The 19,341-nt window shown below is 45.3% G+C and overlaps 1 protein-coding gene across 6 annotated transcripts in view; it reads left to right on the top strand.

Moving 5' to 3' along the window:
• LOC311040414 (E3 ubiquitin-protein ligase HECW2-like) overlaps positions 1–19,341 on the top strand; it is a 64,526-nt gene that overhangs the window by 14,107 nt on the left and 31,078 nt on the right. For 3 of the 6 annotated variants that reach the window (XM_084050689.1, XM_084050690.1, XM_084050691.1), the window contains exons 3-12: positions 486–2,115; positions 6,016–6,123; positions 7,233–7,327; positions 7,653–7,728; positions 9,337–9,506; positions 9,681–9,823; positions 10,824–10,924; positions 11,827–12,800; positions 13,215–13,371; positions 17,730–17,900. In XM_084050689.1, coding sequence (XP_083906815.1) covers positions 1,704–2,115; positions 6,016–6,123; positions 7,233–7,327; positions 7,653–7,728; positions 9,337–9,506; positions 9,681–9,823; positions 10,824–10,924; positions 11,827–12,800; positions 13,215–13,371; positions 17,730–17,900 — 2,407 coding nt within the window. In that variant the 5' untranslated portion in view covers positions 486–1,703. Of the gene's footprint in view, positions 1–485; positions 2,116–5,089; positions 5,098–6,015; positions 6,124–7,232; positions 7,328–7,652; positions 7,729–9,336; positions 9,507–9,680; positions 9,824–10,823; positions 10,925–11,826; positions 12,801–13,214; positions 13,372–17,729; positions 17,901–19,341 lie in introns of those variants that run through there. The other 3 variants (XM_084050692.1, XM_084050693.1, XM_084050694.1) reach the window with 2 other exon arrangements.

Here is a 19,341-nt window from a genome sequence, read left to right on the forward strand (position 1 = left end):
CTATTAAAAATAGCAGATATACAAGTTCATAGCGCGGCACCGAGTGCCGCGCTATGACCTTGTAGATCTACTATTTTTGAAAAATCATGAAAAGTTGTGCAAATATTCGATTTTTTTTCTTTTTTTGGCGGACATTTGTAACTTAAATCTTTGCTTCTGGTGGTTCCTGGAACTACATATTTTATAAATGTTCGCTTTAAAAATATATATAATCCAAGATTTTGCCACGATTTTTCACGATTTTTCAAAATAGCAGATCTACAAGCTCATAGCGCGCGGCACTCGGTGCCGCACTATGAGCTTGTAGATCTGCTATTTTTGAATGCCCAAAGAAATCTAAAAATGACACACAGATGCGTTCCCGGTCTGTTGTCACACTGTCGCATGTGAGAACATTTGTTCTCTACATTTCTCCTTTGCCTCGTATTCTCTCTCTCTAACTCTGTCTTCTCTTTGTTGCCATCCCTTCTTCTGCTCTTTTGCAGGTGTGCAGCCTCCCTCCGCCATCCTCCTGTGCGGTCAGTGTGGAGTGTGGACCACCCTCCCATCACTTGCCAGACAGAGCAGTGGAGGGACTCCAGGACACTCCTCCATCTCCTCCTACATCACGCCCGTCTCGCCATCGCTCCTGCCTCTTTTTTGACAAAGCGTACTAACTAGGAACGGCCGCCGGATGCCAGACTGTTCCACGTGTGATGGGTAACGTGGGGGCGGTGTTAACGATCCCTGTGACGATCGCTCACTCGAGGTAAATGACCTCCAAGTTCTCGGAGTGACTCTCGCCTTGCATGCAAACGGGACGTTTTTACCCTCGAAAGGCAAGAGGCAGAGGAAAGAGAGAGAAAGCGCCAGGAGAGACAGAAACTCTCGTTCGCGAGAACCCATGGATTAATGGAAACGGACGGAATGCCTTGCTCAAGGAGAATGTGGCGGGGAGGAATAGTGCAGCGAGGAACTGAACTAAACTATGCTTCGGACAGCCCTCACATCGTTTTTTTGTGAATGAAGTGCCTTGCTCAGCAGCGCCCTGGGTGAACTGAGCTCAGTTCGTTTTTGAACCGCTCACAGACGCTGTCACTCAGAGGGACCCTGCATTCAGCAAGCTGTCAGCCATTGTCCTTCATCCATCTAGTCCCCAGCCACCTGTCCATCCTCCTTTCAACCCTGACCCCACCCCCCTCCCCAGTGTTTCTCAATCAGTGGGTCAGGATCCCAAAAGTGAGGTGAGATGCTCTGGCAAGGGTCATGAGCAAAGACCGAGTGTAAACATTTTATTTATAATCTTGGGTCCCCCAAGTAGGTCTTTGCAAAACTCGGGTCATAGTCCCAGCACTCCTTTACCGTTCATCAATGCTTTGAGCTGGTTCCACAGCTGCATCCGCCTGTCCCACTAAATAGGTCTAATTTTACAAACAGGCCATCCACTTTCTCGGCCTGCTCCACGACTTGGATTCCAGTCCCCTCTCTCCTCCCCCCGCCTCCACCATTCGTCCCTCCCTTGCCACGGCCGTCCTCCCCCCCCGCCCCCGCCCCTCCTCCTCCTCCTCCCCTCGCCCTCATCATCATCATCACCACCCCCTCCACCGCCATCCTCATCCTCACCACCCCCATCATCATCATCATCATCATCATCACCTCCCCCAGCAGCCCTCCTCCTCTTCCCCCTCCCCTCGTCTTCTCCCGCTTCCCCCTCAGCGGTCAACATGGCGACCGCCGCCACGGTCGCCTCCTCGTCTCCCTCGACTCCGGCGGCGCCCAACAACAGCGGCGGCAGGCCCAGGGAGAACCTGGCGTCGGTGCGGCGGAGGACCCCGCACTCCCGGCCGTACACGCTGGGGCCCGAGAACCTGCGCAGCCTGTCTGTGCACGGACGGTCTCGGGGCTCTTCCTCGGCGCCGTCCGGAGCCGCCGTCCAGTCGGAGTCTGGCGGTGCCACCGCCGGAGGGGTGGGGCTCCAGCGGGCCAACAGCGACGCCGACCTGGTGACCTCGGAGAGCCGCTCGTCGCTCACGGCGTCCATGTACCAGCTGACCCTAGGCCACTCCCACTTGGTCATCTCCTGGGACATCAAGGAGGAAGTGGACGCCACTGATTGGATCGGCCTGTACCACATCGGTAAGCTCAACTCTTCACTGTAAACCCCCCTCAGGTTGATTTCTACGACAGTGGTTCTCAAACGTTTTACTTTCGAGGACCCCCAGTTTTGTTTGCATGATTAGGCCACGGACCACCATAATAGGTCCTTCTGGTTTCATTTGCTCGCTGAGCTCTCAGAGTTACAGATCTGTAAAAGGTCCATTGGTTCCTAACTATCAACAATTTGGCTGGGGACCCCCCTGGAACCCCATAAAGGACCCCTGGGGGTCTCCACACCCCACTTTGAGAACCACTGTTCTTCAACACTGGACTGTAATAGAACTATTCCTCTGATAATTAGGATGCAAGAGCAGAAAATATTGATTATGCATCGCTTTTGCAACATAACCCTGAGCAATATGGACAGGGATCATGATGACCTGATCTGAGAACGTAGTATAAGTATTGTTAACAATCTGCTGTCACCTTTAAGCAGATACATTTATTTCCATCACCTGATTCCAATTGCTGGAGCGCATAACTGTTAAATTCAACATGATAATATAAAAAAATGTGTTAGCAAAGATGCCATTATATTTATCTATATATATATATCTGTGAACATCCCCACATGCTCTGCTATGCAAAAGTGTTCCAAAGCCTGCATGACTTTATTCAAGGTAGACCAGTATCACACTTAACCACTTAAACTGTTGTGATACAACGCCAATGATATTTTGACATAGGGACGCTAGGGATAGGGTGGTGAAAATATCTGCTGCCATATCCATCTGGGAATGTGATACGTCTCTTTTTTTATTGTAGTGTTAGTTAAGCAGCCTGTCGTATCTGGACTACTTACCTGTTCGTCTCAATTACAGATGACCGATCGATACTAAAATATTGATACGTCCAATTTTGATGCCATCTCAAGAATCCACTATGACATCAAAATGACAGCCGAAAGAAAGCTTTCGTCCTGTAAATGATTGTGAATGTGAGCTGTGCTAGTTGGCTCTTCCTTGACCCCAACCCCACCCCCACTTCTGAAACAGTACACACATGCACACAGTCATTAAACACTTGCATTCCTTATTGATCTATATTGATTGACGACATTATTGATTGCAATATTTAAATTGCAAGACCAAAATGTCCCTAATTGTGAAAAAAAGCTAAGGAATAAACAAATAAAGTTTACAGTTTAAATGTTGGACATTAAAAGCTACCGTACAATCCGGAAGTTTTTATTATTATTAATCGAGTCTATATGGTAGAGTACAGTATGTGTTCACACAATAGTACATCTGCACTGGTTGGAGGTGGTCTCCCTACTGGTTGACAATATCAATAAAGTTACTTGAAGTACACGGCAGGCCGGATTGGACACAAGATGTGCTGTTGTCTTTACTGTAGTTTGGACTTCATTGCCAATTCGGGAGAGTGAGACGACAAGCAAAAAGAGTGTTGGTGTCAATTCCAGCCAACGTCGTGTTTGCATGGCTTAAGATTGAAATCTTGAAGTCTGTCTGTTTCGTAGTGTAATAGTAATAGGCTAAATAACTGTATGATAGTGATGGGATTGCACTATAGAGGTTATGCCTTGTACGAGCATTACTTCAACCTCTCTCATGCTAAATTAACTAGCTAATGGAGAGAGAAAGACAGAGAGAGAGAGAGAGAGAGAGAGAGAGAGAGAGAGAAAGAGGGTGTGTCTGTGTGTAAGCACATAGATAAAATATCATGCAGAGTCAGCAATATCAGCATTTAAGTGCAGTTGAGTGTCATCTCATGTTACGCACACACACACACACACACACACACACACACACACACACACACACACACACACACACACACACACACACACACACACACACACACACACACACACACACACACACACACACGCACAAAGGAAGGCTTGACACCGAAACGCAATTAAATAAAACCAGAAGTACCAGAAGGTTTTTTTTTTTTTTAACTGGCAGTCTCGACAGAGAATCAACGAATGTTAAAATAAAATAAAGGTCCTCACAAATTAGTACAGGACCTCACTGGACCTACTACTACTATCGCACCACCTCAGTGATTCTCAACTGCTCAACGTGTTAAGAAAGTGGTCAGTGGTGTTGTGTGTACTAGGATGGACTTATAGACAGACAGACATGACAAGGACTTCAGCTGCTGTCGGTAAAAATACATTATTTTTCAAAAAGCGCGCACAGGCTACGCGCGTGCACCCCCAGTAATTACGCACCCCTCCGCAACATTTGTCGGTTAGTGCCGGGCCTGGCTGCACCACTCAATTTGACCCCTGAGTGTAAAAATGTACCCGTATGGTCCATTAGAGGTAATGAACACTGCGTATTTTACTGTATAGGCTAATACGGCAATGTATTCAACTGGCACAGAGCTAACACATTGCAATCACAAATGTTGACAAGGCATTTCGCCTCATCTGAAACCCTTCCACCAATCAAAAAGCAGCATTCGTCATTCATTAGTATGTCTCCTCATGGATCTCCTCTGACTCCACCTCGTACAGGCGGGTCAAGGTGTGTGGTTGTTGCTGGCTTATATTACCAGACAGTACTATAACTCACTGCAGTACCAGTTACTGTCACGGACTGACACACATCATATGCACGGGTCATCTTCAGGAAATACAAATGGTTGATTGTATGTGACTGATCAGGTACATGGTTCATTTAAGTGTACAAATGGAACCAAATGGACCCGTACATTTGGTTCCATTTGTACACTCTCTGAGTTACGGGTTCAGTTTGTACACTGAGAATTGTACTGTGTGCAGTGAAAGGTGATTCTCCATTCTTCCATCCCCCCTCTGTCTTCTACCGTTTAGATCACTGGGTGTATTGACCCAGGCAGGGGAAGTCCATTTCTTCTCCCCCAGGGACGAGCATCTGCTTCCAGCCTGGCTGTGAGCCACATAACCCTGGAGCCCAACAGCCTCCATAAACTCACCATACAGTCTGACCTACATGTTCGTGTGTGTGTGTGAGTGTGCGTGTGCGTGTGCGTGTGCGTAAATGCCATATAGTTTGAGGCATGGAGTGAAGTCCTACGGTTACCGGGTCAAGCCGCTACCCCTGTGTGTGTATGTGTGTGTGTGTGTGTGTGTGTGTGTGTGTGTGTGTGTGTGTGTGTGTGTGTGTGTGTGTGTGTGTGTGTGTGTGTGTGTGTGTGTGTGTGTGTGTGTGTGTGTGTGTGTGTGTGTGTGTGTGTGTGTGTGTGTGTGTGTGTGTGTGTGTGTGTGTGTGTGTGTGTGTGCGTGCGTGCGTGCGTGTGTGTGCGAGAAAGAAGGGGGGGATCTTCCACTGTCAACTTCAAAGGCTTATAGTTTATTGATTGCACCCTGGTAGGACACGTGGACGTGTGTGAGCGTGCATGCGTGAAGGAGAGAGAAACAGAAACCCATGTTGATGGACAAGAACATTGATCTAATGACATCCAGGCTGTTTTTCGTTTGACCAGGCTGATCTAATTATAAATGTTTAATGCCTCCTGGCCTGTGACACGGTGCTGTGGCCTGCGGGCCCAAAGGAATTCACCTTGTAGTTTTGACTGTGCATTTTGAAAACGTTATCATGGAAAATGATCTCAGACTGATAGTGACTACCGACACTGAACAGGGAGAAGATACAAATGTATATTTGTTATCTGTCTGTATGTCTGTCTGTCTCATATTTTGAAACATGTATTTATGAATGAATTTGAAGTGTGCCCATACTTGTGCACATGTCACATTTACTTTACAATTTTTTCCCCAATATATTAAATTGTGTGTGTGTGTGTGTGTGTGTGTGTGTGTGTGTGTGTGTGTGTGTGTGTGTGTGTGTGTGTGTGTGTGTGTGTGTGTGTGTGTGTGTGTGTGTGTGTGTGTGTGTGCGCGCGTGTGTCTGCATTATGTCGCAGATGAGACGTCTGTGGGCAACGTGTGGGACTCTAAGAACCGTGGTGTGAACGGCACACAGCGGGGTCAGATCGTCTGGAGGCTGGAGCCGGGGCCATACTTAATGGAGTGTGAGTGCATCTCTGGATTTTATGAGTATTTTATGAGTAGCTGCAGCCGAGAAATGGGATTGGTCAAGGACGTGTTTCAACCGTAGCGGTGATTCCCAATTTCCCATCATCCAGCATCCCTATCTGTGCTGTGATGGTTGTTATCCCAACTGCGGATCCTATTTTACCCGTAAGCCTAGTTCAGACCAAAGGTTTTCGACGAGACAAACAAACCCGTTTTAAGCCCTATTTATCATTCATCGGAAGATGGTGTCACACGCTGGAAATAGCCTTAAGTTGGCTATTTTCCACGGAGCATAAAGTTAAGCATGAAAACATTGGGGAGAGAAATCGCAGCAGTCGGAAATACCCTTTAGATTTGAACTTCAAAGACATTACATGGTCTGAACCCCAACTATCTATAGTTTAGATACATTTATGTCTATTACCAATGAACCTCAGGTCCTCAAACCGGTTCTTAACATTTCTACTTGGATTTGTTGTATGCAGCACACATAGCAGGACAAGAATGTCCTGTTTATTCAGTGTTATAGTTCATGATATATTATTTAATTCCAAATGTCTGTATTCTTGCTTTAAAGCATGTGGGAGCTAGCAAGTGTTTTTTATTTCTAAATCGCTCTGCTGTAGTAGACTGTCTGTAGTGTATTTTTTCATTAGGGCCTAATGAATGACATAAATATTTTCAGCATCCTACTCACCATCCTCTGAAACCATATTTTTACTTAAGAGATGATAATCCTAAACAGCACAAAGGATAGTTACAGTATCTCATCCTGTGCTTTGTATGGTAAATAACTGCTGACAACAAGTTTGCAACAAGTACTGATATTGTTACACTCAAACTGTTCTGATCCTAAGATGCAACAGATTTCTGAGGTCTTCGGGGCAATTTAGCCGTTCTTCACTTTAAAAAGAGCAATTTTATACATTTGTAACATGATTCTCAGGATCATTTTAGGGTGAAGTGTAAAGAGAGATACACCATCTTTGTCTAAAAATCTCTGTGTTGAATGTACCATTGTACAGAAGAACAGTTTCACCTTGTCTTCACTATGCAGCGTGCTACATGGCTGAGCATTCATTTTAACTATGCAACTATGTTTCAGCGGAGACAAAGGTCTGTTTTAAATATTACCATGGAGTCAGTGGAGCATTGAGAGCAACCACGCCCTGTATCACTGTCAAGAACCCTGGAGTACAGGTGTGTACCGTGTGTGTGTGTGTGTGTGTGTGTGTTTGCATAAGTTGACTGTTTTTCAGCCTTCCATACACTTTTCTCTTCTTTCTTCTCTCTCTCTCTGTCCCTCTCTCTCGTCTCTGTTGAAGTCGCTGTTAAATAGCCTACTAAAAGTACAATATATAAGTTTGTTGTTATGTTTCTATATCAGATATGTTGGTGGTGACATATCCTCTGTCGTCATCATAGTTGTATTGAAGGAAATATTGAATAACAGTCATCTTTGTTTCTGGCATGGTGAGTGACATCACACTTCACACTCCTCTCCAATTGGTTGTTTCCTGGGCAGGTGCGTAGCGAGGGCCAGCCAGATGACCAATCAGGAAATGAGCACTGTCGTAAACTGGTCAGCTTCACCCTATCAGGTAAGAAGCGGGCTTGAGTAGAGTGTGTGTGTGCGTGCGTACGTGCCCGTGTTATATTGTGTGTTTCTGGGGCCCCTAATGCATCCGTTATCAACCGGTACTAAATAAAACAATATTCCTCTATTAAAGTTGCTCATAGTCCAGGATTCGGAACACCTTTGGGTCCCGACCCACTGGCCAACATTAGAAAGACCAGAGAACTATTATGTGTACATTTACTTACAATCACATTTTTTTCTAGGATGGTAAGTCCTGTAAATATTGTACCTTAACTGATTTGGTACTTTATGTTTGTATGCACACAATCCCACTGTTTACACATGCTTCATTCAATTTCTTTATTTTGTGATTTGTGTAAACACCCGATGTGATTCCTTCCGTCTTGGTGTTTAGCGTTTTGTGTGTGTGTGTGTGTGTGTGTGTGTGTGTGTGTGTGTGTGTGTGTGTGTGTGTGTGTGTGTGTGTGTTAGGGGTGTGCCGATATATCGTACCACGATATATCGCGATACGTTTTCGTGACGATATGTATCGTTTTGGGGGAAAAAAATATCGTTTAGAAAAAAATAATAATAATCTTTATTTTTTATGTTTTATTTTTTTACAATTATTATAATCAGGCATGTAAACAGCCCCGAGGTGAAAAGGGTGACAACATGTTGTTGTTTTTTCGGGTCAGGTGTCACACTATTGCCCTATTTGGATTGAAAACGGCTATTGTAGCTGAAAAGCTACAAGTTTGCATGTCTGAATAATGCAAAAACAGAATTATTTGTTTGCATTTACTTTTTTCCTCCCCCATATATTTTCATAATAAAAAAAGTGCGTATCGATATCGTATCGAAGTTGTGAGCCAAATATCGTATCGTATCGTTTGGTGAAATTAGTGTATCGGCACACCCCTAGTGTGTGTGTGTGTGTGTGTGTGTGTGTGTGTGTTATAAGGTAATGATAGCGTCTGTGTTGTTTGCTCCTACTGTTTATTGCTGCAATAAACAGTGGGAGCAAACATTGTGCTGGCTCTATCATTATCTTAATGCTGATTCTTTGTTTGTCCTGCTCTGATCACCATGGTGGATGTGCATGCTTTGTGTCAGTGGTTCCCAAACAGTCACCAAGGCACGCTGGTGTGCCTTGCGATTATTATTACATTACGGTATGTAATAATGAAAAGTTATACATTTCCCAAACAGAGACAAATTCTATACCCCCCTCAAAAAATATATATATATATTTAATATTTAAACCACTTTCAACCTTTCTTCCCTATTTTGGGCATGTGATAATAGCCAATTTTTTTGCATTTTATTTTATTTCAGATCTATGAAACAAGTGAAAATAAATACAGGTGTGCCTTGAGATTTTTACTTGCCCATTGGTATGCCTTGATCATAAAAAGTTGGAAAATCACTGCTCTGTGTTTCTAATTGTCTGTGTGCATGTGTGTGTGTGTGTGTGTGTGTGTGTGTGTGTGTGTGTGTGTGTGTGTGTGTGTGTGTGTGTGTGTGTGTGTGTGTGTGTGTGTGTGTGTGTGTGTGTGTGTGTGTGTGTGTGTGTGTGTGTGTGTGTGTGTGTGTGTGTGCGTGTGCGTGCGCGCGTGTGTGCTCCCAGACATCCGGGCCATGGGACTGAAGAAGGGCATGTTCTTCAACCCTGACCCCTACCTGAAGATGTCCATTCAGCCAGGGAAGAGGAGCGGTCTGCCCAAGTTCACCCACCACGGCCAGGAAAGACGCTCCGCTATCATCTCCAACACCACCAACCCTGTGTGGCATGGAGAGGTACACACACACACACACACACACACACACACACACACACACACACACACACACACACACACACACACACACACACACACACACACACACACAACCCCTCACAAGCAATGAATTAATAATCTATCTCTGTATATGTCTGTCTGTCTGTCTGTGGTTCTGTCTGTCTGTCTGTAGAAGTACACCTACGTAGCTCTGATGACTGACGTGTTGGAGATTGAGGTGAAGGATAAGTTTGCCAAGAGTCGCCCAATCATCAAGCGTTTTCTGGGTCAACTGACCATCCCCATGCAGCGTCTCTTAGAGGGACCTGCAGCTGAGTGAGTTAGCGCACACACACACACACACACACACACACACACACACACACACACACACACACACACACACACACACACACACACACACACACACACACACACACACACACACACACACACACACACACACACACACACATCACTGACATAATGTATTGATTACCAGACTACTAGAAAATAAAAGCAACCCCCAGCGCTGTGACATTGTAATGTGTAACATTAGGCCAGTTTGTAGCTGGCCATGTTGTGCATGGACATAAAGGCCAATGCATGCTTCTTCCAACGTCGGAAAAAAAACTCTGGTTCGGAAAGGTTTCAGAAGTTTCATGTTTATAATTATGTCGCTGCGCAGAAAAAAACATTCATTATTATTATGGATTGAACTGTGTCTGTAAGAATGGTGTGGTGGATACATAAAGCAGTGGTTTTCAACCTTTTTCGCGTCAAGGACCCCCAAATTGACAAATATTAGCCCAGGGACCCCCATTTGAAAAGATATGCCAGGGACTCAACCATTTAGATTTTTTGGGAGTCCCAATCTACACTGTATCACCATCATCAGTGTTCATTTAACTCTGAGAGTGTACAAATGGAACCAAATGGACCCGTTAGGGTCCATTTGGTTCCATTTGTACACTCTCAGAGTTACAGACATATAAGGGTCAATTTGGTTGCTAACTATTCATTTGGCTGGGGACCCCCTGGAACCCCCTCAAGGACCACTGGTGGTCCCCGGACCACTCATAAAGTATAGTTTGAATTGGTATTGATTACCCATTAGCACAATTAGTGTTGTGTCCTTTAGCATGTAGATAACTGACCAGAATGAAAGAGAGCACACATGGTCTTCAGACAACAACTACTTATCACCTTCAGCAACCCAATATCATTCAATAGATATTTATATTGGCTCACTGGTACAGTACTGATTTGTTATTGATCTAAAAGTGAGTATGCACTGTGATCTATTGTACGTGTGCGTGTGCGTGTGCATGTGTAGGTACCAGCCACTCAGCTACGGTCTATGCCGCCGTCTCCCCACAGACCATGTCAGTGGACAGCTGCAGTTCCGAGTGGACATCACCTCTACGGGACATGAAGGTGTGTATTTCTATCTCCATCATCCACAAACATGAGCGCTGCATTCTTTTCGCTGTGCGTTGTGAGCTTGTAGATGTAGAAGGACTGTTATTGCTGAATATTTGCCCATTATGATATGCCCAGAATACGGAAACAAGGGTTCATGTGGCTAAGATGGAGTTCAACCTTAGATCCTAGCAGATCTGTGTCTTCTTTCAAATATCTTCTTCAAGTACACTTGCAGAGAGAAATACTTTTATCTACTTTCAGGATTTTTTTCTTCTTTTTTTTCTTTCTTTTTGCTTAATTATTGGTTTGTCTACTGTGTGATGTTGTGTTGACATTGCTTGTTTGGGGGAGCTGTGAAACACATTGCAACTTTGATTTGAAAAATAAGGGTTATTATTAGCTTGTGCCTATGCACGCACGCACGCACGCGCGATGAAGCAATTTCTCATTTGTGCAGAATACTTTTATCTTCCTCCAGCTGCCAACCTCCATCTCTTATCCAAGGAGCATGTCTTTTTCCTGATGCTGTGTTGTTAGTAATGTTATTCCTAGATTTAGAGGCCAAATCACAGTGTTGAAATGTAGTTTCAGCACTTTGACTGTTCTGGGGCATGACGTTCAAAGACATGTTCTCTACTTCTCACCTCTCCACTTTCTTCCTCTCTCTACTCTCCCATCCTCCACTCTCTCTCTCTCTCTCTCTCTCTCTCTCTCTTCCACTGTCTTTTCTCTCTCCCATCTGTCGCTCCCTTTCTCTCCCCCTCTTTTTTTCATTTCCTGTTACTTCTCTACACCTTCTCTCTCCGCTCTCATGTTTTCTCCTTCACCTTCATCTCCGATCTTCTCTCTATCCTTCTCTGTCTCTCTCCCTTCCCATGAAACCCTCTCCCCTCCCCTCTCTCTCGTCTTGACAGAGGCCTCCCCCGATGCGATGGGGACCATCTTGGGGGCTGGTGTCAACGGAGATCCCGGGAGCCCCTCGGACGACGAAGACCTTCCCCACCCGTCGTCGTCCTCCCGCGTCGCCCGCGGCCCCTCACCCACGGGCTCCGATGAAGGCTCTCTATTGGTCAACGGGGCCTCTAATTACAGCGAGGATACCGTGTGGCGGGGGCCCGACCACGCGAGAGGTCAGGGCTTGGATCCCGTGGCTCTGGGAGGCCACACCCACCGGCAGGTGTCGCTGAACGACTACCTGGACGCCATCGAGGCCCCCAGGAGCCCCTGTGGCGACCGGCTGCTGGCGGCACCCTCGCCGAAACTCCGGTCCAGCTTCCCGACGGACACGCGGCTCAACGCCATGCTCCACATCGACTCCGATGAGGACGAGGAGACGGCGGGCCAGCCGAGGGACCAGTCGCAGACGAGGGAGCCCCAGCGGGCCGCCGAGTTAGCCAATGGCACGCAGGCGGCCGGGACAAGTTCCGTACCAGGAAGCGAGGGTTCCAAAGCAGAAGGGGAGCAGGAAGCCGAGGGTGGAGCCGAAGCAGAGGCAGGACCGTCGGACGGCGATGGCGCCGGGATTGAAACTGTGGCTGAGGCTGTGGTCGAAGGTGGGGATGAGGCCGGGGATGGAGTTGAGACCGGGGGCCAAACGGAGGCAGGAACTTCAACCTTGGCTGAGGCCGCAGCTGGCAGTGAGTCCGCGGTGGGTCTCGCCGCTGGAGTTGAAGCTGAGGCCTTGCATGTTGCCGGGGGTGCAGCCAACAACACAGAGGTCTGCACGGGCTCCCGCTCCTCGCGAGGGTCTCCACCAGAGGGCCAGCGGACACCAGAGGAACCTGCCGGGGGAGAGTGCATGTGTCAGGGCCAGAGAAGTCCCATGGCTCCAAACCAGGAAGCAATGAGCACGTCTACATTCAGCGGTTCTCATCTTCCACCTATTCAGGTGAGCGGGCCTCCCCTTCTGAGCGGGCCTCCCCTTCTCTCCTCACCTATCCTTTCCTCACCTCACTTCACCTTGCATCCCCTCTTCTGTCTTTACTAGAGCCAGACCGATAGGTTTGGCCGTTATATCGCCCATTATTTAGCTTTTTTGACGACATGGATATCTGCAATTTTGCTGCAGATTGTTTTTTTCTTCTGCTTTAAGTTTTTCAAATTGTTTAGAATGTAGTTTTTGTTTTACAAAATATTGGTCAACCATCTGTAATCAGTGTGCTGGAATCGGCATTGGACCCACAAATCTAGCGTCAGGCTCTACTCATTACCTATCCTTACCTCACCTCACTTCACCTTGCATGTGCCCTTCTCTCCTTACCTATTCTTTCCTTCACCTTGCCTCTGCCCTCCTCTCCCCAAGGAGGTGGATACCAGAGAGGACATGGCTCCTAAGGCAGAAGAGGAAGGTGCAGAATCCTCAAGCAGTGAAGCCAACGGACCAATAGCAGCAGCTGCTTCGGCCAGGAGGAACATCACTGACCCAAACAGAGGGTCGTCTGCAAGCGGTGCAGAAGTTGGTACGTGAACATTTTGTACACGCATGTGTGTGAGAGAAAGATCTTCCTGTTTAATTACAACTCTTGTATAAAGGCTAATAGCTAACCTGGCCTTAAAGTGGACTGATTTGAAGGTTGACCAACAATTCCCTGCGACAATTTCAGCCACTCTTCCTAAATAGATAACAGTTAGCTGCTGAGGCTCCCCTACGTTTAATGAAGCAAAATGAAATACATTTCTCTGACATTAGAAATAGAAATGTTCTGCTTTTCTGCTGAATAAAACATTTACCGAAACGTAAATGTACCGAACCGTAACGCCTCGGCTTGAACCAAACCTTGAACTTTATGATCTGCTACACCCCTAAGTTGTAGTGCTTGATGTGGCCGGCCCTTAAATGTTCATCCTGATAGTCTATTTGGCATTTGTGTAGTGTCATTGTCTCTTCACATGAATATTTTGTCCCTGTGCGCAAGCAGAACCAATGATACTACTGGTTTTCTATCCTGCCAGCATGTTAATTACAATTACTTGGTTTCCTTGTCCCTCTAGTTAGAGAGCTGGCACGCTCAACCTATAATTAATAATAATATAACCTACAATTATCCAACACAGTGTTTTCTTTGAGTTCCATACAGCCAATAATGAAACCTCCCATCAGTGCAGAGATTCCCAAGTATTGTGAGCCAAGGATGTGACGTTTGCCAGCAATATTATACCGACAATGTGCAAGTTTGTACAATGACAGCCATACTGTATCTAAACAAATATTACGCCATAGACTGAAAAGTCCACACTACACAACGTACTAGATGAAAACAACTAAACATACATGGTCTGAAACACACTAGCTAATGGAAAGAAAGACCATGAGCACAGACTCGCACATTGGTCTGTGGCTTAATGCCTATCAAACAGGGGTCCTTGAAATTGAAAAGGTTGAGAATCACTGAGCTATAACTGCTACATTCTTTCAGAGTCAGGCTGGCGTTGGCAAGAGAAAGTGAATGGCCATCCTTGAAACCTTGCCCAAAAATATAGTCATACATACTTATGTTATAGATGCAGGGTTTTCAACTGGTGGTCCATGGACCACTGGTGGTCCGTGAAGGTATCTGCATGTGGTCCCTGACCAAGCGTTCAGTAAAATAGGAGACTGAAGGGTTTTGTTGTTTTTATATATTTTGTATTATTCTTCTTCTTTCTTTCTATGCTCAATGTTAAGCGGACCAACGACCGTGGATACATAGGCCTTTATTTACTGTATTCCGTGAAGAAAATCCCGTCACTAGCGTCAAGAAATGTGTCTCTGAGGTCTAAAGTGTATTCAGGGTGAGTGGCACAGAACTTGGGCAAGGGGGGTTTGGGTTGGTCAAAAAAGAGAGCGGGAGCAGGACCGCCGCTGGTAGGAAGGGAGTCCACAGGGCTTAAAGGGGTGCAACCGGGGCGATAACCGAGAAGAAACGCAAGACCAAGCCAGTTTGCTCAAGATTGGTCCAGCAGTATGCGAGATTAGCTGTACACACACAGACAGACAGACAGACAGACAAACACGGACACACCGGCAGTGGCATTAACATGTCTGGCAGAGATTAAAACCAGTGCCACAGTACAAATTATTTGTATACACAGGGCTGATCAATGCCCGCAGGGAACGATGCTGGGAACGTATTCCCCTCTGATAATGAAATACACCCTGTACCCTTTAGATCCTGATGTCAGAGAACTCATCGTACCCCTCCATCTGCCTTTCATGTCCATATATGGAGATCTCTTCCTCTGTATGTATAAGTAATTTTATCTCCATGTAAGGGGATCCCTGATGACATCAATATGACGTCATAGTATCGACATCAGACGGACGGTTCACACAGAGATTATGTGCATTCTTCAGGGATATCCATACATGGAGTTCTATTGGTGCACCGTGGTTCTGGACAACCGATTGGTCACACAGAACGCTTAACGAGATTTTGCACATTTCTAGATCGATGAGTCCTGCCGACAACATTTTCCCACACACTCACATCACGACTCCACCTCCAAGATGTCCAACCTCCAAGCATACAATGACAAATTCATTAAATGCAATGACGCCTGCGCAAATCAGCAGTTTGGAATGCTTGGCAACAGTTTGTGTTGTGTGTGACATCAGACCAGAAATGTAGTCAACATAGGCTATAAGAACAGTACATCAAAGAGAAATTGTTACTTCAAACAGAAACTATCGAGGTGGTTAACTAAGTTAAGGACTGAGGAGTTTGAGAGAGATTATATGAGACAGCCCGAGTAAAAAGACAGATATATAGAGGAGAGAGAGAGACAAGTGAGCGAAGAGGAAATGAGGACAAATCTCCAAGCCGAACAAATAAATACATCCACATCACAGTCCAAGGAATGCAGCAGCTTTGATGAAGAAGCCAACCAGAGAAAAGGAGATGGAACTGACAAATCAAGATCTTACCAAGACTTTAACTCAGCCAGGAGAAGTAAAGATAGATCTGATGATGACTTATACAGGAAAGAAAACCACAAATGTAAACAGTGTGGTAAGAGTTTTAGTATGTCACGTAATTTGAAGAGGCACCAGCGTATCCACACTGGAGAAAAACCTTTCCACTGTAAACAGTGTGACAAGAGTTTCAATGAGTTAAGTTCTCTCAAAAGACACCAGCGTGTCCACACTGGAGAAAAACCTTTCCTCTGTAAATATTGTGACAAGAGTTTCAGTCAGTTACATAACCTGAAGGCGCACCAGCGTATCCATACTGGAAAAAAACCTTTCCTGTGTAAATATTGTGACAAGAGTTTCCGTCAGTTAAGTGACCTGCAGAAGCACCAGCGTGTCCACACTGGAGAAAAACCTTTCCTGTGTAAATATTGTGACAAGAGTTTCAGTCATATAGTTGATCTCAAAAGACACCAGCGTGCGCTGTCCTGTGTAAAAAAGAAATCAAACCTAGAGAACCCACATACTGTAGTAAGGATGTGTGACGTGACTAGTAAGGTTACAACCTTGATTAGAAATTAACTAAGAAAGAAAATGCAAATAAGGATAAGGATAATTCCTTTTAACAGGTCGTTCATGAAAGTCCTTGCGGACTTGTTTCCAATGAGAACCTGTGAGCAATTAGGGGTTAAGAGTCTTGCTCAGGGACAAATGTAATTTCATCGACACATATGCTGGCCTGGCCTGGAATCGAACCTGGGGCAACCAGGACCTCTGGCTCCATAGGCGGGCTCACTAACCACTCAGTTATGGCCGCCCCAAATCACAATTGCTCCTTTGAAAAGTAATGGATATAAAATAAAAAACAACAAGTGCGACAAAAACTTAGTGTTAAATCACCACAGTGCAACAAATAAAATGAAAACCCCCTATACAATAATGGAAATCAAATAATATAACAGCTGCTAAACAGAATAAAAACAAAAAAGAAGATTTAAAGAAAACAAGGGAACCAGGAGACCTGGTACTGCCAGACCCCTAGTGGTTGAAATCTGAATGGCCGGACTTCGCATGACGTGTGTGCAGAGGAAAAGAGGGACCGACCGACCGACCGACCGACTGACAAAACCTCATGTAGGCCTGGGTCTGGAAAAGAGACGATATTATGATCATAGAGAGGACCGCAGGGAGGACTGGGACGTAGAGGCCAGGAACTAGTTAGACCTGGGTGGTCAGATAAACTGGTTGCACAGAAAACAAGCAGCGGTACGGATTCCCCAAAGGACTAGGCTTGGGAACCTCTGCTTTGAACCTCTGCTGTCATTTTTTCTTACTTTTTTTTCCTTCTTCTTTCATCTATGGGGGTGTGAGGTTACTGTGTCACTTATATTTACCAACACACAGGAGGGGATGTGACACAGACACAAACAAGGAGGGATCAAATTTATCCATTTACCATTTAATGGTAAATGGATACATTTTATTCCTCCTTGTCTACAGTATAAACTATTATGATATTGTACACCGTTAGTACAATACATAGTATAGTAAAAAGCCAAACAAAATTAATTAAATCTCAGGAACTATCGATCATTTTCTTGTCGATTATTCTATCGATTACTTTTTCGATTAATTGAATAATCAAAAAGCACTTTTTTATATTAAACATTTTTATACTAAAAAAAGAATAATAATTATAAATAAACAAATCTTATATTATCTTATATTAATTAAAAATAATGAAAAAAGCAGATCTACAAACTCACGTCACAATGCGACACGTAGATCTGCTATTTTCATACATTTGGAATTTCTTGGAATTGTTTTTAAACTTTTCGCCTACAATGACATGGTGGTTAAATGATATATTATCGATCATTTTAAATAGATTAAATCGATTAGTTCAATTAACTGTTGCACCCTACTCAGGAGCAAGAGCTGACAGAAGGGAGGAAGAGGAGGAGGAGGATGAGGAGGGAGGGGAGGTCTGGCGGAGGCGGTCCATGCGCATGATGATGCAGGCTTCTGGGGGCGTGTCTAATAACCTGGAAGAAGGAGGAGCTAGACAGACGGGTCATCAGGGACCAGATGAAGAGTCAGGTGAGCTGAGAGGCTACGGTAGATCAGTGGTTCTCAAAGTGGCCGCCCGGGGACCCCCAGGGGTCCTTGAGGGGGTTCCACGGGGGCCCCAGCTAAATCATTGATAATAAGGAACCAAACAGACTCGGGTCCATTTGGTTCCATTTGTACACTCTCAGAGTTATGGGGATCCGTGGCCCAATGCACACCAAACTGGAGGTCCTTGAAATTGAGAGGTTTGAGAAAATGATGGATCCAACCCTGTTTCAGTAGGAGAACGAATACAGTGGGTGCAGTGGCCTTGTGGTTAGAGTGTCCGCCCTGAGACTGGAAGGTCGGGGTTCGATCCCCTGCCGGGTCATACCTCAAAGACTATGAAATATTGGGCCGAATGCCTCCCTGCTTGGCACTCAGCATCAAGGGTTTGATATGGGTAAGTCCCTCTGACATACTAGCATTCACGGCAATGAACCCCCCCCCCCCCCACAGTGGCGTGCATAGACATTTTGAGGGGCAGGTGCTCAAGTAAATTATACTTTTTTTTGTTTACTTGGTCTGCTCTTTTCTCCCTCTACACCTATACCTATTTGCCAAAAATAGCCGATCTACAAGCCCGGGCTTGTAGATTTGCTATTTTTGGCTAAAGTTCTCCTCAGAAAAGGGATGCTAGGTTTCGAGTGGTTATGGTAAAAGAAAAATCATATCACGTAAAGATTTGGCGGACCCCCTGTAGTAACTCTGAGGACCCCCTAGGGGCCCGGGACCCCCTGTTGAAGACCCCTGCTGTAAACTGGAAAAAAAAAAACTTCTGGTCAAGAGGGCAAAGGGCATGTGCTCAAGCACCACCTAGAGTCTATCTGTGCACGTCCCTGCCCCCCCCCCCCCATCTCAAAAAACTTCTCCAAACAAAACCCTCCCCTCAAAACCTTCGCTCGTCCAACACCAACCTTCTCCAGACCCCCCAAGACCAATCTCCGCACCATGGGCGACCGGGCTTTCTGCTCCACTGCCCTACGCCTGTGGAATGCCCTACCCCCCGACCACTTGAGAGCCCCATAATCTACCGATGCGTTTAAAACTGGACTCAAAGCATACCTTTTTAACAGAGCTTTTTCTTAGGTCTTTTAATTAGTTTTGAATCCATTTAGACCGGGGACGCAGCTGTGTGTCATATTAAGATTTTTTTGGGGATATTAAAAAATAGCAGATCTACAAGCTCATAGCGTGGCACTTGGTGCCGCGCTATGAGCTTGTATATTTTTTTTGAAAAATCAAGAAAATTTGGTGCAAAACTTTAAAGCGAACATTTTTAACTCAAATCTTTGCTTCTGGGGATCTCTGGAACAACATATTTTGAGACATTTTTGTTAATTATATATTAATATTTATATAATTATATATTTTTTATGTAAAAAAAAATATTAGGATTTAGATTTTTTTTTTTAGAATCGGCCTCAGGTCT

Source organism: Gymnoscopelus microlampas (assembly GCF_963454915.1).
Source record: "Gymnoscopelus microlampas genome assembly, chromosome: 24".
Taxonomy (NCBI): Eukaryota; Metazoa; Chordata; class Actinopteri; order Myctophiformes; family Myctophidae; genus Gymnoscopelus; species Gymnoscopelus microlampas.